At 43.9% G+C, this 22,363-nt stretch overlaps 1 protein-coding gene across 6 annotated transcripts in view; it reads left to right on the top strand.

The window, feature by feature from the left end:
• Positions 1 to 22,363, top strand: part of TBC1D15 (TBC1 domain family member 15) — a 607,052-nt gene that overhangs the window by 423,561 nt on the left and 161,128 nt on the right. For all 6 annotated transcript variants that reach the window (XM_078678245.1, XM_078678222.1, XM_078678231.1 and 3 more), the window contains one exon: positions 378 to 478. In XM_078678245.1, coding sequence (XP_078534371.1) covers positions 378 to 478 — 101 coding nt within the window. The remainder of the gene's footprint in view (positions 1 to 377; positions 479 to 22,363) is intronic.

The following is a 22,363-nucleotide window of genomic DNA, read 5'->3' as shown; positions in this document are numbered from 1 at the left end:
ACATAAATATGTTTGGTAACTGTGTTTCTCACTTTACATTTTGTCCTAAAGGGTGTATCACAGGGTAAACACATTCATGTACAAGTGGATGGGTTAGCACATCGTGTGTCTCATTGTATGAGACAACTGCTCTGTGAATATTATGGGGTATGTTGTATTGCCCAGGTTATTCATTGCCTGGAAGTGTTTATAAATTAATAAGCAATGAGGTAAATAGAATTATCCAACTTAATTCACTCATCTGTTAGTAGTAGATAATACACAATACATGTATAGATATATAGACAACACCTTGTGGTTAAAAAAGTTTGTACATTTTACGTCAATTGTACAGTTTGTTTCCAATCAAGTAAATTACTTTTCTTTCTTTGGTAAAGGATATGTCCAAGGAATGAGTGACTTGCTTTCCCCTGTTTTGTATGTGATGGAAAATGAAGTAGATGCCTTTTGGTGCTTTGTATCATACATGGATGAAATGGTAAGGACACTATTTTCCTACACTATTGCAAAGAACATTTTTGGGGCACAATTGGCGTTCTATCCATTTAGTCAATGTTTGCTTTAAAATATTACAATAATGACAATAAGGGGTGGATTTAGAGTTTGGTAAATACACGACATCTGACATTAGCAGCTGGTGTCACAGCTGCCCTATGTAGAGTGTATTGATATCTGTGTACCCTAAATAGTGCAGACCAAACATCCACTGTTTTTGGCCAATGGTCAGCATTTGCCAAATTCTAAATCCGACCCTTCAAACGTAGGAAAAATAAGAGGTTATTGGCTTCCATTCTTGACAAGGCCAATAAGGTAATTATTTAAAAAGTTAAGTACAAGGACCACCAAATTCAGTTGTTCAAAAATGATTTTTTTTGCGAAGATAAATGCATATTAGTTATCTAGTAAATAATTTTCTACAAATGTATAAGTAATGTTAGTGTCTATATAAGGACTGTCATCTCTAATATTTATGTTGTAAAGCAGTTGAGCAGGCAGGGAGAGAAAACATGTAATTTTTAAATGAGATGCAGAAAATAAATGGGAGCACAAGTAGGGAAGGTATGACATGTTACGTCATCCAGTATTGTTTCAAATCACTGAGGGAAAACTGCCTCTGCTCCACAGTGCCCATTTATATCAGAGACCACTACATGAATTTACTGTTACCATTTGAAAGTGTTATGAATTGAATAACTCGGTACAAAAGGGGGTGGTGATGGATGGATTCAAGCAAACCTGGCTGAAGACTGCTGTAATGCCAGTAACTGGTTCTAGGAAGCTTGTTTCCGGTCCAGGGAAGGCATGGCTTGGCAGTTCAGGCTGGACTGTTCCCATGAGTCACAGGGTCAGACTGATTTGCATATGGCCATGTCTGAACTGGGGTGGCAGAGTGGGCTAAAGAACGGTGATGGATTAAACCCAGATCTGTTGACTGGGTGTGAGTGTTTTATTGGTTCAGATGCTCCGTCCATCACCACCCCCTTTTGTACCGCTTTGTTCGCCATAAGTTGGCAGGGTATGCTCAGACGTGAGTCCCTTGCTCACTTTGCCACTGGATTCAAGCAAGCCTGGCTGAAGACGGCTGTAATGCCAGAAACCGGTCCTAGGAAGCTTGTTTCCGGTCCAGGGAAGGCATGGCTTGGCAGTTCGGGCTGGACTGTTCCCATGAGGCACAGGGTCAGACTGATTTGCATATGGCCATTTCTGAACTGGGGTGGCAGAGTGGGCTAAAGAACGGTGATGGATTAAACCCAGATCTGTTGACTGGGTGTGAGTGTTTGATTGGTTCAGATGCTCCGTCCATCACCACCCCCTTTTGTACCGCTTTGTTCGCCATAAGTTGGAAGGGTATGCTCAGACGTGAGTCCCTTGCTCACTTTGCCACTGGATTCTAGCAAGCCTGGCTGAAGACGGCTGTAATGCCATAAACCGGTCCTAGGAAGCTTGTTTCCGGTCCAGGGAAGGCATGGGTTGGCAGTTCGGGCTGGACTGTTCCCATGAGGCACAGGGTCAGACTGATTTGCATATGGCCATTTCTGAACTGGGGTGGCAGAGTGGGCTAAAGAACGGTGATGGATTAAACCCAGATCTGTTGACTGGGTGTGAGTGTTTGATTGGTTCAGATGCTCCGTCCATCACCACCCCCTTTTGTACCGCTATGAATTGAATAACTGCCAGTTCAATAAGACAAATGTTATTACCTAAAAAGGAAGAAAGGGTGTGTCACCGCTGCCTAGATTTGAGGCTATGATCTCTGGAAAGTAAAAGAAAGGGCTCGCTCCTTCTTTTTCCTTCTAGCTGGGTCTTAATAAGCTCAGTTCTATTAATATGGTGGGTACATGGGGATTCAGTGTCCCTTGGTAAACCGTAGGGTTGTATTTTAGGAGTGGTGACTAGTTAACCAGGACTGGCATGCAGGTGGCCTCAACCTCAAGACCAAGAAGGTAGTATCACATTACAGATCTTGTTTTATTATTTTATAGCCATCAGTGTTAATGTCCATAACGTTATGGTTTTATGATGTCACTTTCCACAGAGCAGCTTGGTCCCAAGGATTACTGATTTAGAAGGTTGCACAGAGTAGGACACAATGCTGCAGTATCCTCTTTGAACTGTCAACTGTAAGCAGGTGGACTGAGCCTGGTAGCTGAAACCCCACTGTGCAGAGTCAAATGCTAATCCTCCAATTACTTTTCCTTCACTCATATAGGCCAAACACACAGGAGATGAAGCAAGGAGGAAAGCTGGGGTGAACTTGGAATACAGTTTACGTGCAAATATGAGGCAGACAAAACTGTGTATCTACAAGTGGATAATCCCAGAGCGTAGCAGAACACTAAACTTAAATTCTCCAGTAAATCAATGAAAGTTGTTAAGGATGGAGGCAGCCTAGAATTCAACTCTGTATGTTTAGTGTAGGATAGAGGGGGACTCCTAATTTTTCGTGCTGTGTTTGCTTTTTTTTACACAGAAATTTAACATCTGTTTTCACTGCTAATGTTCCTAAGTATTCCTTAATGTATTCGATACTAAAGTAAATACCCCGTATTGGTAAACGGCCGATAGGAGCATTATTATACACGGATGATGCTGTTCTTTTGTCCCGCACGCAAAGTGGCCTGCAAAAAAGTGTCACGAGTTTTGTAACCTTCATGTCAAGTTTAGATCTCCATGTTAATATAACAAAAACGTACGTTAAGAAATGTAGTATGCCAAATGTTTAGTGCCGGGATATTACACTAGAGTTTGTTAACAATTTTGCACATCTAGGTATTGTTTTCAATAGGGGGGGGGGGGGTCATGGGTGAATGCCATTAGAGCGAGAAATTGCAATTTGCCAAAGCCACAGGAGCCCTGACAAATTTCGTCAGGAAAGCGTCCCATTGCCAAATTGCTCACAATTTACAAAGCTAGATGTATTTCAACTGCTTTGTATGGAGCAGGATTATGGGGATATGTGAATGTTGAATCGCTGCAAATGATCGAGAACACGTTTTTTAGATATCTTTTAGCAATCTCAAACAGCACGACTACGTATATTGTCCATGCTGAGCTGGGAATGTCATATCTGTCCGACCTAATTAAAATGCAGCCGGTCCTTTTATGGCATAAGATATGATCAAGTACGGCTACAGGTGTTAATAGGGATGTGATTGAAGATTGTTTGAACTTACAGCGGATATCATGCATCCCATGGCTTAATTATGTTAAACACTTCGTTGCCGACCTGGGACATCCCGAAAATTTCTTTAACCCTGTTAGCATCTCTATCATTCAAAGGCAAGAACTAAAGACTGCCTGTATGATTTTTTTTAGAGAACATGATATTCTTTCTTAATAATGATAAATTGACCGTCGGAGAGAATCAATTGCTCCTGATACAACCAGGCACACAACCATATCTTTTAACCATATCTTTTCAACACAAAGGGGAGGTACGATAGGATGTTATTGACACGCTTACGCCTAGGTAACGTTCACAATATGGTTATATTTCCAAATATGAACGATTGGGCACGCTTTCTAGACCTCTGCCCATGTGATGACAAATCCACCCAGACTACGATTCACATTATGTTTTTCTGAAAATGTTATACATTGTTAAGGAAAAGATGGATCTTGCCAATCTTAAAAGAGATGGGTCCGAGACAATGCCGACCCGCATTTATTAAACTGCAACTTTTAGAAAACGAAATCTTTAATGATTGTATAGTACATGAAAGGGGTTGTTAGATTTAGAAAAATAATGTAATCTCTCCTCCCTTCATTGCGATCGATTGGATGTTATTTTTAACCCATGCACATGATGGACGATAAAGTATGATGTTGAAGTCTTTATTTTTTTTAATTAATGTCTTTTTTTATTTATTAAAAATCTACAGTATCAAAATACATATACACATAAATCTGTAATCAAAACGTAGTAGCAATTCTACACATTCCCCTGTAAAAAAAACATTAATATCCATCCAACATAGGGACATTCCATGCAACCAAAAATGTCAAACATAAGTACATAGAACCACATCTTACACCAAGAGACAATAATGTTTAAAATTCATTCCCTTGTTTAAAGGCAAGTGTCAACCCATCATACAGTCAATAATAGCCCCCCACACTTAAAGACTAACTTTTTGCTTTGTAAGCCCTTTGACAGAATACAAACTAAACTCCAAATTAAAGGTGTTACAAAACTTAGCACGCCACATCTCGAAAGGCGGTGCCTGCGACTGCAGCCAAGAGGACGCTATACATAAACATGCTACTGCTGTGGCAATAAAAATTAAATAAAGAAATTTGTACATTGGCATTCCTTGACATAAGTCCTTCCCAATCCCTAACAACATCATGGAGACCGAAATTTTTATAGACACTCCAGTAACCTCGGACAGGAACCTTTCCATATGTCCTAACAAAGAGGTCAGATTGGGACACAAATAAAATATATGGAGGATATCAGCATTATCTGCACCACACCGAAAACATTTCCCATCATTTTCACCCCCCCATTTCAACATCTTCGCTGGTGTGTGGTACAGGTTGAATAGCGTTTTATAGTGCTTCGTTTTTAGATTAGCTGCGAGGAAAATTTTCCCTGCAATATCAATCAACAACTCTAGAGAGACTGAATGGTCTCCAAGCCGATTCCCCCATTTAGAATTATACTTCTCTAAATCATCCATCCTTGCTGCTAACAGTATTTTATAAAGAGACCCAATTTTTTCCTGACGCCTAATGGCTTTTACTATCTTATATTGTGTCATAGTGGTTGTGTGTTTGCCTAAGAAATCCTGTATTTGCCAGAATAAAAAAAATGGCGTTTTAGGTAAGTGATATTTATCCACCAAGCATGAAAACGAAGAGCATACCCCCCCAGGCTGATAAAAGTCACCAATTTTGGTACTACCTTTCGATCTCCAGTTAGCGGCTATAAATCCCAGAAAATGGATGGAAGTTACTCTGCTGCAGCAGCAGGTGTATAGTATGATAACCCTGGTATCTGCAAGATTTTTCGAACTGTATTCCAAACTTTAAGAACAGATCCCAGAAATTTAAAGCGGGGTTCTTTTAAGTAGCTGCCATCAATTCTTTTAAGCAGACAGTTGTTAACTTCAGGGCCCAAAACCATCCGGTATTTTGAGGGGGCCTCAGCTAAGACAGTTGTTAACTTCAGAGCCCAAAACCATCGGGTATATTGAGGGGGCCTCAGCTAAGTTATTCACTTCTTCTCCAGTCAATAAAATATGTATATTCGCCAAAATACACGCATAATAATAGAGAGCAAAATCGGGGACCAACCACCCACCTCTGTCCCAAGGAAGAGTCATGAAGCGGGCAGCTCTGCGTGGTTTCCCTGGGGCCCACAGATATCTGGCACACAGTGATTGTAAATATTGAAGTTGTCCTAGAGGTATTTCCAAGGGAACTGCTCTAAAAAAAGTACATAACCCTGGGCAATATATTCATTTTAAGGAGATTAGATGTATCGACCAAGGAGAGGTGCAGGCTCTCCCATTTCTCTAATGATAATTTCACCTTAACGATAATAGCACCCCAGTTAAACTCCATTAACTCTTAAACAAGCTTGAATCTTAATACCCAAATATGTAACTTCTTTAACTACTCTAGGATTGTTAATCAGAATTTAACTCGTGCACAGAATTTGTGTTTTTGATGTATTAAGCTTATAGCCTGAAACAGAACCAAACTCCTGTGCCATATGTTCAATTTCAGGTGTAAAGCCGCAACAGGATTAGCTGTTACAATTGCAATGTCATCGGCGTAAGCCAAAACACAGAAACAATCCTGCCAGACAATAAAAGGTGCAATCTCGTTGCTCTGCTCTAGCATGATTATAAAAGGGTTAATATACAGCACGAACAGGAGCGGGGAACAGGGACACCTGCTGTGTGCCTCTGGAGATCTGAATTGCCTGAGAAGTTCAACCCATTGAACATATCTTGGCACTAGGAGATCAATATAAACCCCGAAGAGCCTGAATATAGCTCTGGCTGAACCCCATTTACTGTAGGACCCCCGAAAGGAAGTCCCACGCAGCTCGATCGAACACCTTTTCGGCATCGAGCAAGATCAATCCTAGATCCTTAGACTCCACCTGTGCGATATCAAATAAGGTCGTTACTCTACTGATGTGGTTCACTGTCCCCCTTCCAGGTATAAAACTGTGTTGCCTTAAAGGAACCAAGGGGGAGATGACTTTCGCGAGCCGATTCGCAAGAATTTTAGCGTAAATGTTACTGTCACAATTGACGAGAGAAATCTGGTGATAGGACCCTGGGAGATCAGATGGTTTATCTTTCTTTTTATATATAATATCAGCCTCATCCCAAGATCGTGGGGCATCCCCCAATCGTGCTGCTTGGAATACTGCAAGCATATCAGTTTTAAGGTCTTGAAAAAAGGTCTTATAAACCACCAAAGGAAGCTTATCCGGGCCTGTGGCTTTTCCGATCGCCACACTATTGATAGCCTGCTCTAGTTCGTCAACAGTGATGGGGCTGTCCAGCATCTCCGCTTCCTCCCGATCCAACCGTTCCCATAGTGAGCAATTGAGCCCTAAATCTATAGGATGATGCCCCGTGCCTTGTTCTGTATAGAGTTCTGTGAAAAGTCGTAAAAAACCTTAAGGATCCCTTGAGGGTCGTGTACTATATTACCCAAGGCATTCTTCATGGCATTGATTCTCTTCACAGCCTCCTTTGTGCGTAGCTTCTGACCTAGGGAGCGCCTTTTAGCCACCCCATATTCATAGCAATCTTTTTTGTAGGTTTGATGTTTTAGCGCGATTTCGTTGCTCCACAGCAAATTGATATTAGCTTTGAATACTTTGAAGGCTTGAATACTCCTGAGGCGTGAGCTGGGAGAGGTTGACAGAGACGCTGGAGTGGTCTTTATATTTTTACAAAAATTAAATAAAGCCGATTTTGCAAATTTTTTATTAAAGCCGATTTTGCACATTTTATATATTACATTGTATTTGCTTATCTATAGGAGCTTTTTATCTTGTGCAGAGGACTGTTACAGTTAGGTTGGTGGCTCGGGGCGAGTCGGCTTGCTTTCCCGCGGAGATCCGCCATTTTGGACGACCAACCAGGGTAGCTGTCTAGTCTTTCTCTACTGGGAGAGAACACATTTTGGGATGGCGCGAGCGCGCGGCCTTGAATACTCCTGAGGCGTGAGCCATGAGAGGTTGACAGGGACGCTGAAATGGTCTTGATATTTATACAAAAATTAAATAAAGCCAATTTTGCACCTTTTTTATTAAAGCCGATTTTGCACATTTTATATATTACATTGTATTTGCTTATCTATAGGAGCTTTTTATCTTGTGGAGAGGACTGTTACAGTTAGTTTGGTGGCTCGGGGGGTAATCGGCTTGCTTTCCCGCGGAGATCCGCCATTTTGGACGACCGACCAGGGTAGCGGTCTAGTCTTTCTCTACTGAGAGAGAAAATTTCGGGATGGCGCGAGCGCGCAGCGGGCGCACCGCCGGCGCGCCAAAGGCGTGCCAAAGGCAAGCACGTCTGCGCCCGTTCTGCGCTCTGCGCCAGGACCCCTTGAGGTTTTTTAACCGGTAAGGCCCCTAATATTGCTTATAACCGGGATGCCCTGATAGGGTTCAGGGAATCCGTCGGGGAGGGGGACTGTTTTCGATTTCACCCTGATAGCTGGCCAGCCACTATTACTGACCCTGCCCGGTCTGTAATAGAGTGATTCCCAAGATCCTTATGGCGCCTATACAGGGTATAGGGAGGGCGAAACAGGGACCTAAAGGGGAGGAGGTAATAACCTATAAATGTTTATCCATAAATGCCAGGTCCCTAGTGAAACATAGCCTTGACTGTGCTGACGTTCTAATTGAGAAAGAAATAAAAATCGCGTTCATCACGGAAACATGGATGGATGCGGCCTCTGGCCCTGATATAATTAAGGCCACCCCCGTAGACTATTTGTTATAGGCAGGATAGGCAAGAAAAACTAGGTGGCGGCCTGGCGGTTATATATCATAACTCTCTAAAGGCTATATTCCAGCATATTCAGATAGAGACCTGCGAAGCCCTCTCTTTTAATTTCACTCTCTCCAATCACCAGTCGTTAAAAGGATGCCTGTTGTACAACCTCCTGGGGCAACAAATGCTTTTTTAACCTCGGTGGGGACTGTTTTAGAGGTGGGTTTATGCGAGGAGGCTTTTGTCAATGATCCCGAGACTATGGCCTTGTTAGAACTGATGGCGGGCTTTGAACTAAATCAACTGGTGGTGGGACCCACACATAGCGCAGGACATCTGTTGGATGGTATATTCTATAACCTTCCAGCTTTAGCGTTTACTGGGACATGGCCAGTTGCTTGGTCTGATCATGTGGCAGTGAGGTTTGAAATAACACTTAAGAATCTCCCTTATGTTGAACAGGCCCAAACTGGGGTAAAGGTGGGTAGAGCCTGGAATAAGCTGGAAGGGTCAAGTTTGGAGACGCTTTTACTGGCTTCCAGGGAGGAGCTCCCATCAGAAGTGGAAGAAGCCGCCCTGGCCTATACGGGATGGTTAGAGCAAGCCTGCGCCACGCTAGTCCCGTTAAGTAGGGTTCGCTCTCATAGATCTTCCCCCTCGGCCCCTTGGTACACTGGTGACCTTAGAAGGCTTAAAATAGGTTGTAAAAGGTTGGAGAGGGAGTGGCGTAAAGGCTACAAGGAATCCGACAAATTGAATTTAAATCGGAGCCTCCTTGAATATAAGAAAATGATCTTTCTGGCGAAACAAGAATACTTTACAACCCGGATTAATTTGGCCAGTAATTCTTCAAAGGAACTATTTAGAACAGTTTCCTGCCTCGCATCCCTGAAAGTACCGGGTCCTCAACCGAGTTTAGAGCTGTGCGAGGCCCTCGCCAAGTTCTTCCTGAGCAAGGTAAATACCATTTTTAAGGTCTTCTCGGTCGCAGTTAGGAGCCACCCACCTAGCATGAACCAGAAGGCTGGAGTGGGAGAGTTCCAGGGACCCAAGTTAGAGCAGTTTACACCAGTGAGCATGGAAGAGACTAGTAAACTGCTTCTTGCGGTAAAATCAGGCTCCCCCTATGATCCGTGTCCGGCAACGGTAGCCAAGATGGCATCCGTACCTATTGCCACAGCATTAACAACAATTTTTAATATGTTTGCGACGGGACAATTTCCTTCCTGTTGGAAACAAGCTTCGGTGCTTCCGCTGCTGAAAAAAGCTAATTTGGAAATTACGGACCCGAATAACTTTCGTCCTATTTCAAGGCTCCCATTACCAGCCAAATTAATAGAAAGAATGATGAATCTCCAGCTCAGCGCTTTTCTTGGGGCCACCCGGGCCCTTGATCCCTCCCATCATGGGTTCAGAGCTGGCCACAGCACTGAATCCGCTCTGATTAAGGCAACGGAGGAAATCAGAGAAGTTTTGGATCTCGGAGGCAGAGCGGCGTTGGTCCTATTGGATTTATTCTCTGCCTTCGATACGGTACACCATGGGATCCTGATGGACCGGTTGAGGAAATGTGGGGTACAGGGGAAAGCATGGGACATCTTGAAGGCTTTCTTATCCAATAGAGAGCAGTGTGTGGCAATGGGTGATTACGCATCAAAACCTTTTGTGTTGCCCTGCGGTGTTCCGCAGGGCTCTTCCCTAAGCCCCACCCTGTTCAATATATACGTTACCTCGCTGGCTCCTATTGTCAGGTCGTTTGGATTTGATTTAACATCTTATGCCGACGACACACAAATTGTGGTGTCGGTGTTACCGGGCAAGGAAGATGGAATAGCCCTGCAATTTCAGGAATGTATGTTGGCTGTAGGTAGATGGATGGCTGATAACTGCCTCAAATTAAATACAGCAAAAACGCAAGTCATTATATTTGGCGCAAGGAAGGACTTCTGGAGGCCTAGCTGGTGGCCTGAGGAGATGGGTTCGCCGCCAACTTCCGGTCGCCAAGGTTAAGAACCTGGGTGTCTTAATTGACGATCAACTTACCTTTAAGCCCCAGGTCAACGCCGTAGCATCATCAGTATATTTTATACTTAAAACGATTCAGAAGATCCTCCCGTTCCTTCCGGAAAGTAGTAAAAAAACGGTTATTACTGCATTAGCGCTGTCCCGCCTAGATTATTGCAACAGTCTGCTTTTAAATGCCCAACAGGGGCTGCTCAACAAAATGCAGTTGTTGCAAAATGCAGCAGCGAGACTTCTGACCGGCGTACCAAAGTTCGCTTCCATCTCTTCTCAAATCATAAAACTACACTGGTTGCCAGTGCGGAAGCGGATTTCTTTTAAGGCCTTATGACTGGTCTTTAAGGCCTTGCGAGGCCTAGGGCCTGCCTGCTTGAGGGAGTACTTTCAATGGTATACTCCCCCTAGGCATTTAAGATCTTTAGGGCTGCGGCTGGTTAAAGTTCCTCGGGTAAAGAAGGCCCGGTGGGGAGGTAGGAGCTTTATGTTGGGGGCAGCGAAGGCCTGGATTGCCCTGCCCCTTGTTTTGAGGAATATGACCGATTTGATGACTTTCAGAAAAAGCATTAAAACTTGGTTGTTTAATCAATAGATTCTTGCCGGTTTCTTCAGGAGTATTCATCTAGCGCCAGGACACCTCCGGGTAATAGCGCGCTGTATAAATGCCAAAAATAAATAAATACATCTAGCCAAGCTGGTTTGAAGATCCGTAATATTATTCCCAGCTGCTATACCGCCTGCCAGATTCTCTTCAGCTGTTGTAAGTTTATTATATAGCTCCTAAACTTCAAATCTTACCTGCTTTTGTTTATATAATCCACAGTTCAGGACTTCTCCTCTAAAACAGGCTTTGAATGTATCCCAGATAACCCCACACGAAGTGGAGTGCCGATTTATTTGGAGGAAGTCCTTTATCCAAAGGCAAAAGAATGGGAATCAAAGCATACTTCGCCTGCACTAGTCTTAAGGTCCCTGTCAGTATTCAGAAAAGGTGCAAACAACGGGCTGGAAGCACAATTCCCTATACTTCCATTAATTTAGAAGCCGATTCAAAAGAACCTAGCATTCATCAACCTACAAACACATAATAGCCCGGCACACTTTAAACACAATATGTAGTAAATCACACAGTTCAAAAAGAATCTGGTTCCATAGGCGAGTCCTTTATCCAACCCTTTATATGATCAATAAAAACATTGTCCAAAAGATGTTTCGTGTCAAAAGTAAAGCCCTTTGGAGCTTTACATGTCCCAAGCGCGAGGATATCCAATACAAATGGTGCGTGGTCAGAAGTGATTCTTGGGTAAACTTGTATCTTAATTCCCATGAACAATGAAGAGGATGCAAAAAAATAATCAAGCTGTACCAGCTTACTATGCGGGTAAGAATAAAACGTATACCCCGGGTCTTGCGTATGGACACTACCCCAAACATCAATCAGACAGTAATCGGCCAACAGATGTTATAGGGCCTTAAAAAGTCTAGGAAATCTGAACATAAGAATGAAGGTCTGTCCTACTTAGGTTAATATTAAAGTCGCCCCACAACACCAGTGGAGCAGCTCCCCATTTACGTTTTCAAGAACGAGGGCCTCATCAAAGTTAGAGCGATATACTTTGCAGAGCGTGAACTTTACTCCCCAAAATACATTCCAGGATAGCCCAACGTCCCTGATTATCAGCTAACACTCGTCCGGTTATTTGTAATGCTGATCTAGCGAAGACAGCTACACCTCTAATCATGGTTGATTGTTATGAGGCTACTAAGACCACATAGCCCAGTTCTGACAGGATCTTCCTCCTCCCCCAAGGTATATGTGTTTCCTGCAAACACACTATGTCGGGCTGGATCACGCGGAGCTCTGCTGCCACTCTTTGTCTCTTATTATAGTTATTAAGCCCACAAACATTTACGGTACAGATTCGAAGACCTAGCTGAGCCATGGATTGAACATAGGTACCAACATTTGATCAATACTAGGATAACATAACCTTAAATAACTCAACCCATCAATGACACTGTGGATTACTTTTCTTTTTTGAAGCCCACCCTCCACCCCCAACCCCCCCACCTTCCAGCCCCCTGAGCTCCCCTCCCCCCTGCCCTCCAAAGCGGACTCCACCTCTTCAATGAGGCTTTAGGACAAATATTCCTAGTGATGACGAGCTCCTGCCACCTGGATGTCCCCCCCAACACCTATACACCACCCTATGTGCGAAAAAATACAACAACTGCATCCAAAGAAAGATAGCAGTGCAACCCCATTTAGCATACCAACAAAGAAGGTGGAGTAAAACACTTTTTTTTATATATATGCCAAGGGAAAAAATCACTCCTAGGGTGCCATAGAGCAAAAGAAAAAAGGACATTTGGCCACCAGAGCCGACCAACCAGTGCTCTGACCAAGAAAAAAGACCTAGCGACATTGAAATTTACACATTCTAAAAGGAGTAAGACAGATTAAATCATAAGCGTGACCCGAATATCAATTGTCAAAAACAACTGCTTTGGTTTAACAAAGATTGTAGAAATTCTTTGGCTTGCAACTCAGAGGTGAAAAATAGAGTGTGCTTAGATGGGTTTAATAAGAAAGCTTGAGCCCCTTTGGCCTGAAATGGTGCAATTAGCCGGCATAACTGCCAGTACTTTTCAACCGTTTGATGACAAAAATCTGGTCGAACAAAAATCTCTGCTCCTTTCCCAGCTCTTTTTTATCAGGAAGTGCTAACTCATATACAGCTTCGCAGGCAAGAAAGTTAGTAAGAGAGATCAAAATAGCTCTAGGCCTAGTTGCTGTTTGGCCAGATCGAGAACGGAGAGAAAACGGCAAATGATGCGCCCTCTGTATCTCTCTCTGCCAGTCCCAATGTGTAAGTTCAGGGAAGGTCTCCATAAATAAATCAATAATAAACTTGCGCGCGTCCTGCCCTTCCATACCCTCAGGGATTTGGAGAACTCTCAGGTTATTTCAATGAAACCGGTTTTCTAAGTCGACTATCTTCCATTGAGTGTCCTCTTTCATGGCTCGGAAGGTCTCAGTCAAGGCCTTCTGTGCTGCCAATTCGTCCTCTAGGCACGAAATATGAGCTTCCGCCTCATGAATCCTCGTAGTAAACTCCGTACAGGTCTTGGCTATAATTAATGTTTTTAATGGCTTTTTTATTTTATACAAAAGAACTGATGTATGTTTTTATTGTACCATGCTTTTATGATTTAATACTTGAATCGAATAAAGCGAATTTAGACTTTTGACTTTGGGATACTAAAGTCTTCATTAGTTGTACAGGATTTGATTTTTATAAGTGCACAAAGACCCCAAACATGAGGTGTCTTAGTTCCAAAGAACAGAGCTCCACGAGAGTTATATGGAGAATAAGTGATTTTGAGGAGTTTATGGAATGTAAGAAGACTCATTATGGCATGGATGACCAGCGAGAGAGCATGTCATGCTTGCAAATGACCACCGAGAAAGAGCAGCCTTCAATGCAAGCTTTCTTGAATTCGGGAATGCTGACAAAATGCAGGGTATTAGAACGACCACTTCTTCCAGGAGTATAAAAAGAGCAAATAGGGGCCATGTAACTATAAGAGAGCAGACTGTGTGGCGCGTTATGACCGACTTAGAGGACCTTGAAAGACCATGATTATGGATGTGAAGCCAATAAAGGACAGGAAGATTGGAAGTGACACTTACTCTCCTGCTTAATCCTAAGATAAGGTGCAGCTACATTTTAAATAAGTTGCAGCTAGTAAAGAAGGTAGCTGGGAAGATCTATAAACAAGGTTTTCCAATAGTCCAGGTTAGAGATGATGACTGCTTGAACCATAGTTGTCCTGGAAAAACCAGGGAGTAGTGAAACATTTTTATAAAAACCTTTTGCATAGAAAAACAGGAAGAGGAAAGATTATTATTTTTTTTTTTTAAAACCTTTATTGATACTTCAACCAGTTACAAGTATGGGCCTACAACCACAAGGGCTGGCCGCTAATCAAAATCAGTTCAATCAAGCAATTAGGGCCAGACTCGGCCTTACGGGAGGCGAATACAACACGACTTCAATTAAAACTGGCAGCATAGCATATTATACGAATAGCAGGATAATGAAGGTTCCATTTTATAATATAAAGATAGAAGGATCAGGTGCCATACAATATCACAAAGGTGCATAAAGGGCGGGCATAACGGTAGGAGGTCCACAGTAGGTCGATATCATTCCAAACAGTGGCGCCGAGGCATACGATTCAGGATCAAAAAACATACAATTAATTGTCGCACCAATGGAGCGCCCGCCCGATGGTACTGAAGTACCGTGAAAGTATAGGCACAGATAAAAAGTTGACTATTGACAAAAGAATAGACCCACTACGCTGACCCGAAAAAGAGGAAACAAAAGAAAAGGCGAAGAAAGATAAGAAGAAAAAAGAAAAAGGCCATAGAAACAAATAGTAAAAACAAAATTCCCCCCCTCCAACCCCCCACCCTGCACCCCTGCATTTGACTACGGCCTACCCCCCTAGCAGCGTGCCTGTGGCCCCAAAAATGAACCCGAAATATAGAAGAACAGAGGGAAAAAAGAAAAGGGAAAGAGAGAAGGGACTAAAACCCTGCCCGAAAAGGAGAAATGGAGGAGGGCTATGTCATACACATTCCCGAACTCTCCCCCCCGACTTAACGAAGAATCCCCCGCAATGTGAACACAATCAAGCAGAGCACAATAAACAGTACATCAGAGGAAACCAGAAAGCCCGCTCCGGACTCCGTTAACCAACTGAAGCAGTCCCGTTACCGATAAATCAATATTGTGAGACCTCAAACGACAGTCTCAGCCTTGGCCCCGTCGATCAAATTTGCCGATCCCCTCCGATAAAGAGCGCCCCACCGTAAAATCGTCAAAGGTCAAACAGAAGTTGTCGTAACATAGTCTATTAGCCGAAGAGAGGATGGCAAGTCCCAAAGTAGACGCTAGAGTCCGACGATGCCCCTTCCCGACTCCAAGACCAGGCACAATCGCATCCGCCATCTTGATGGACCAGCTGGGAAGGGGGTGCGACACAGTCCCACACAGATCACAATTACGAGCAAACGTCTCCAGATCGGGAAAAGCAGTGAAATGTTCCGCCAAGTGTAGTTCCAAAAATTCCGACTTTATAGGTGCATCACCAATCTCCACATGTTCGAACTGCTCCACTTCTGCAGGGGCATGGAAAGCTCCAGGCACCGGGTCAAATGGCATTGCTGGGGTAGCAATACGGAAAGGAGCAGGCCACCGGGTCTCGGGCAGCAAATCAGAGTCTGGTCCCGATCTTCTAATTCCGTCCGCCGCCAACATCAGATTCCAGGCCTGGGTCTTCATAGTCGCCCGAAGTGCCTCAAGGGCCGCCATCACTGACCGCAATGACGGGCCGCACTGGACCCGCTCCGCCGAGTTTCTCATAGCATCAAGCATAATGACCCCCACGGAGAGGCGCCGTCCCCGGGGTAAAATTAGGCGGAGCAGAAATAAGCCGTGAGGGACCGATCGTCAGTAGGCGTTAGTGCGCACCAAGTCTCCGATCCAACGGCCCCGGCGCTACGAACGCCAGGCCCCCGGGTCTCGGACCCCCCCACACACACCACCTCGGGCATCGCTCGTCTCCGCACCTCCGGTACAGTTCCAGGCGACAGATCGGCAGCAAATCAATCATGAAGAGGTCAGAAGTTCCGTAGACCGGACCCTTCCGCTCTCCCCGGTCCGTTGATGTTCAACTAGGACCCGGCCAGACCAACACTCGAGACCCCGGCTTCCAGACTGGGCTAGGCCTCAAATGAAACCTTGACATAACTCCACTCCCCCATGTCGGAAAATCCTCGGGATTGCACCATCAGTTCGCAGAGTAGTTCATGCACCCGGATATGGGGCGAGAAATCAGGATATACGACAGGATCTTCTAGCGAGAGACGGGGGTCAGCGGAGCCGGGAAGCTATGCGGCCATCTTGCTTGCTGTCGTAGCTCCTCCAGAGGAAAGATTATTGGTGTGAGCCTCAAAAGAAAGTTTACCATCAAATGTTACCTCAAGAGGTTTTTGGAGCAGTGCCAAGGGAATCGGTCCACGGATTGGAGTGCCAAATAGAGGGATTGGCAAATACAATGATCCACCTTCTTATCCACATGAAACCAAAGAGATTTCGAAGTAATCCGGTTGACCACAGAGTAAAGATATTTCTCAAAATGATTCTGCAGATCATTAAGGTCTCAGTCAAGATAGAGATTCAGGTAGGTGTTGTCTGCATACACATAAAAATAAACGTCACAAGAAGAAATTAGGGTAGCTGGTGGATGAGGTGGGGGGGAGTCACATAGATGTTAAAAAGCATGGGGCTCAACAAAGGTCCATTGCAACAGTAAATAAAATAAATGATAGGCTTACAGCAATTCCTTATCCATGATATGATAACAAGCACAAAATAACAAAGCATTGAATAAATAAAATGACATGTACACTTTATACAACGAATATAATTAATAAAATGTATTTGTCAAAAAGCCTTGGTTACACCCCTCCTGAATAAAGATATAGTTGTGCAAGATCAATAAATATGGAGAGCACTTTTGTAAACAGACAGTACTAAAGGATGAATGAAAACCTCCAAGTTACACTTGAGAAGCCCAGCCCAGGGAGGACAATGCTCATCAAAGGTGGCCATAGGTCTCTAAAAGCAGCTCCTACTTAGAATAGCATGAATGCTCTCCTTGCGATGGCACATTTAAAACAGGCACAGCTATTAACACAAAGAAATGGAGAATTTAGCTGTTGTAAATAGACCTGGGCATCACCTCCTCTTCTGATTCCACTCAGTCTTAACATTTGAATTACACATTTTTTTGTAAAAGCTTTATAAAAGTGGCAAAAAAATGAAGCAAGCTCTAGGGGGAAGACTCGTCACAAGGGCTTGCTTAGTAAAAATTTAGCAAGATCAAACTGGCCAAGTGGAAAGCCAGGGTGCCACCTTATAAAACCTATTCTGAATATGGTTAGGAGCAGTGTATCCCATGAACTGTCCACCCAGCCTAAGTATGGTTCCAACACAACAGAGGTTTGGAGCTTCATATAATCCCTAAGGGTTCTATTTGGCATCTCAAAATCCGCTCTTGTGCAATTGCACCAGGCCTTGAAAGACTTCTTCACCCAAACCAAGTCCAACTTGGTCATCCCGGTGTGGCTAGAAAATAAGTGAATTCTCCCCAGTTTAGTTAATTCTGACTTAATATATTGAAACCAAGGAATTTTGAAGCCCCTTACACTAGATAAGCAATCCAGGATAGTCTCTGTGTTAAAGTCAGCTTGCGGATTCTCCCAGATAGCACATCACAGGGCGATAATAATTGAGTCATTAACAATCTCATTTTGACCCATTGAAACTACAAAACCTCAAATCGTTGAGCTCAATCTAGGTGCAGGTGCCAGCCATCAGATTCTCTGATTCAACCTGCCTACAAAATGTTGGCTAAAGAACAGATGATGGACGGAATGCTGCACAAATCAAACATTCACCCCCTGCCGCAGATCTGTGTTTAATCCATCATTTTTTTGCTCACCACGCCACCCTAGTTTCGACCAGGCATATGCAAATCAGTCTTGACCTTGCTCCCAATGGGAACAGTTCAGTTCGACCTGCCAGGACAGGCCCTCCCTGGACTCGAAAAAGGCATCCTGGGACTGGTTTCAGGGTAACACTCTTCATCAGCCACACTAGCTTGAATCTAGTGGCACAGGAGCCAATTTGGGCATACCCATCCCACTTAGGGTGCCAAAATCAAAATGAACAGATGATGTACAGAATGCTGAACAAATTCAACATTTACCCCCGGTCACAGATTTAGATTTCATTTGTAGTTTGTTTGCTCACCACACCAGTTTGGACCCAGCCATATACAAACCAGTTTTGCCCCCACTCCCCATGGGAACAGTGTAGCTCGAACTGCCAGGCTAGGTCCTCCCTGGACCCGGAAACAAGCATTCCCTGTTTCAATGTATCACCCCTCATTCGCCAGGGTAGCTTGGCTCCAGTGGCACAGTGAGCATGGGACCCACGCCTGCGCATACCCTTCCCACTTAGGAAGACAAAAGCAAAAATAACAGTTAATGGACGTGTTGCTTGAGTTAGAATTCCTTCGAAAAAATTAGAAGACCAGGTTTTTGTCAAAACAGGAACCGTTTGTTTAATTAAACAGTTAGGCCAGGAGAACAGGTATAGGCACTAAGTCTGATGACTGTCTCAATTTACATTTGATTTGTGTCCTTCCTTCATACAAAATGCAACAGGTAATACGCTTCTGGCATACCATGTATTTTAATTATTTTTATTTAGGAAGTTTTGTATAGCGCTAGCCATACCGCAAGGTATCGGAGCGCTTCACATAATTACAAGGCGGTGCAAAAGAAAGCAAACAGAGCATAGAAAAGTACAATACAGTGCAAAGAGACATTTAAGGTGCGAGTCACAGTAGGAGGAAGAGGGAGAAATCCGTTACATGTTTTTATTTTGGTCATCCCCGTCCGGGCGGGGAGCAGACTCTCTTAGGACACTCCAGGATGATCCTATTTGATAGTTAAGGAGCGATCAAGGAACAGGATTTTGATCTGCCTTTTGAATTTAGGGAAAGAAGGAATAGTTCTGATGTCAGGGGGGATAGAGTTCCAAATTTTGGGTGCATTCCCGGCAAAAGACCGGTCCTTGGTTTTTTGTTTTCGAGTTTTTAGTGGGATCAGGAGTAGGGAGTTAGAGCTTCTGAGGTTCCTGTTCTGACCCGCTTTTTTAAGTTTGGACGCCAGATATTCGGGTTTGCCAGTGTGAAGGGCTTTGTGGGTGAGGCAGGCTGTTCTAAAGTTCGCCCGCAATTCTATTGGTAACCATTTGAGTTCTTTTAGTGCCGGAGAGATGTGGTCAAATTTCTTTATTCCAGTGACCATTCTGGCAGCCGCGTTGAGGGTTGTTTTCAGAGGAGCAAGATGTATTTTAGGTATTCCGGAGAGGATTGCATTCCCATAGTCAAGCCTTGATAACACCAATGCTTGGGTGGCTTGTTTGAGATCAATGGGGGAATGAAAGGTTTTATTTTGCTTAGTAGCTTCAGATTAAGGAAGGTGCTCTTAGCCGAGATCTTGATGTGTTTGGTCAGATCTAGTTTGGAGTCAAGTGTGATGCCTAGTGATTTGACGGAGTCCGCTAGGGAGAGATTCTTATTTAGCGCGTCTATATCTTTTAGCCATTCGATCATTTGTGGGTTCTCTTCTTTGTTCGAGATGAGGAGTAATTCAGTTTTGTCAGGGTTCAGCTTTAGATGGTTGCTCGACAGCCAGCATTGGACTTCCTTTAGTGTTTCGTTGAGTCTGTAAAGGTCTTTAGCGGAGGAGATTTCCAGATAGATTTGGGTATCGTCTGCGTAGAGGTGGAAGGGGATGTTAGCTTTCCTGAGTAGGGTGGAGAGGGGTTCCATGTAGATGTTGAAGAGTTGAGGGGAGAGCACTGAACCTTGTGGAACTCCTCTATTGATTGGATGAAGGTCGGATTCAAAGCTTCTCACTTTGATTCTTTGTGAGCGATTATGCAGGAAAGAGGAGAACCAATTGAGGACCACATCATCTAGTCCAGCCCTTTGTTCGAGGGCTTTGAGGAGAAGAATATGGTCAACTGTGTCGAATGCTGCAGATAGGTCGAGGAGAATGAGGAGGCAGCATTGGTCTTGGTCCAGTGATTTGTGTATGTCATCAATTATGTTAAGGATTGCAGTTTCCATGCTACACCCTTTCCTGAATCCTGACTGATGTGAGTCAAGGAGGTTGGTATTGTTCAGTGCTGTGTTAGTTGTTGGAGAACACACCTTTCTAGTATTTTGGAAAGGAGAGGAAGATTGGAGACTGGTCTGAAGTTATTTAAGTCATTTGTATCAAGGCCAGGTTTCTTTAGCAATGGAGTGACTTGACCCACTTTCAGGCAATCTGGGACAGTTCCGGTTTTTAAGGAGCTGTTAATGATCCTGCACCAAAGTGGGTTTAGGGAGAATTTCAGTTTTTTGGTTAGAAGAGCAGGAAGGGGGTCAAGGGTATGAGATGAAGGTTTCGAGGAGTAGATAAGTTTGACTATTTCCTCTTCTAGAATGGGCTGGAAGAGTGACCATGGTTTAGAATTAGGTGGTGGAGCGCTAACACGCCCCCCCCCCCATGCTGCTATGGGGTCAGGGAGCGCAGTTGATGACCAGAGAGCGCTCGATTTTGGAGACCTTGTCATTGAAGAAGTTGGCGCAACATTCTTTGGAGGCCTGTCCGAGGGAGGAATCCGGCTTGGAAGTTTGTTGTTTAATAATACTGAAGAGCTCCTTGGGTCTGTTTTTTACTTTGTCTAGAGAAGATCGGAAATATATGGATTTCTTGTTCTTAATATGGTTGTTGTACTTCTTCCGGATGGATCAGAGTTTGTCTCGGTGGGAGATAGTAGGCATACTTCTCCATTGTCTTTCTGCAGCTCTTAATTGTCTCCTTTCTTCATTAGTGTCAGAGTCGAACCAAGATCTGGATGGAATGGCTCGGTTCTTTCTTTGTTTGAATGGTGCTAGTTGGTCAAGGAGGTTTAGCATATTGATGTTATAGAGTGAGGTAAGATCGGTTGTGGATAGATTTTTGTCGTTAGGAAGGAGCAGCTTTAGCCTATCTTCCATAACTTCCAGGGGAATCTGCGAGAAATTTCTCGACCATTTAGGGGGATCCTGCACAGGAGGCAGGGATAGGACTCTTTGATTAATGTGGAATAAGATCATGTGGTGATCCGACCAGTCCACAGGGAGGATCTTGTCGATTGTAATTGTGTCTTGTTGGGCAATGATGGCATCCAAGGTCGCTCCTTTGTTATGAGTTTCTTCGGAGCAATGTTGGAAAAGGTTATTGTCACAAAGGAGAGTATTAAGCAATTGGATTAGGGCGTTATTGGATTCATTCCAACGTAGGTTGAGATCACCCAAAATGATGTGGTTAATGTCTTTGAGTGCGCAATGGGCAATTAGGACAGAAAGATGTTCCCCAAAAGTAGGAGTGTTGCTGGGTGGGTGATAGCGAAGGTGACCTACTAAAGGGCTGTTGTCCTTCAGCTTAATAGAGACCGATAAACATTCAAAGGAGCTATATTCGCAAGGGTCCATTACAGTGATGGCAATATCCTCTTTATGGATGATGGCTATCCTTCCACCGCGTTGGTCTATTCTGTCTTTATTGATGAGTTTGAAACCCGGGGGCACTAACATGTTGAAGCAAGGTGGGGAGCATTCATTTAGCCAAGTCTCCGTGATGAACGCAATGTCTAAATCCTGAGAGAGGATGGCTTCGGCAAGTTCCGTTGCATGCTTGAGGGCAGATCTACAGTTAATGAGCATGCAGTTGGTAGGAATATTGTTTTTGGTCGACTGCTTTTCTAAAGGGGCCCTTGGTATGAAGGTGAGGGCGGGTGGGGGTCTGGTAAGTGTCACAGGTGTGAAATCTCTTCCGAAGCCTGTGATTACTTTAATCTTGGTGTTGGTGGCAATTGTGGGATGGGAAACATAGGTGGAGGCTAGTTCCATAGCTTCTTCATCTGACATTGCTGCTGCAGATCTGAGAGGCCTATATGATTGGGTCTCCACATCTTTACTAGTGTATGAATGAGCTTCAGATGTGGGGGCTAAATTCTTGAGGGAGAATGAAGTGGGTTCGCCGCATCAGTTCTAGGGGGTCTTGGCGGTCGTTTCTCGGGAGTAGGTAAGTTTCCAGACCAGAAATTGAGAGTAAAAGAGTCAGTCAAATCGAAGGCCCTGTTTTGGATATGTCGGGGCTTACGAGTCTTATCAAGATTGGAAAGGATGTC

This window comes from Lissotriton helveticus, chromosome 1_1, assembly GCF_964261635.1.
Source record: "Lissotriton helveticus chromosome 1_1, aLisHel1.1, whole genome shotgun sequence".
Classification (NCBI taxonomy): Eukaryota; Metazoa; Chordata; class Amphibia; order Caudata; family Salamandridae; genus Lissotriton; species Lissotriton helveticus.
This window is presented reverse-complemented; position numbering and strand designations above follow the sequence as displayed.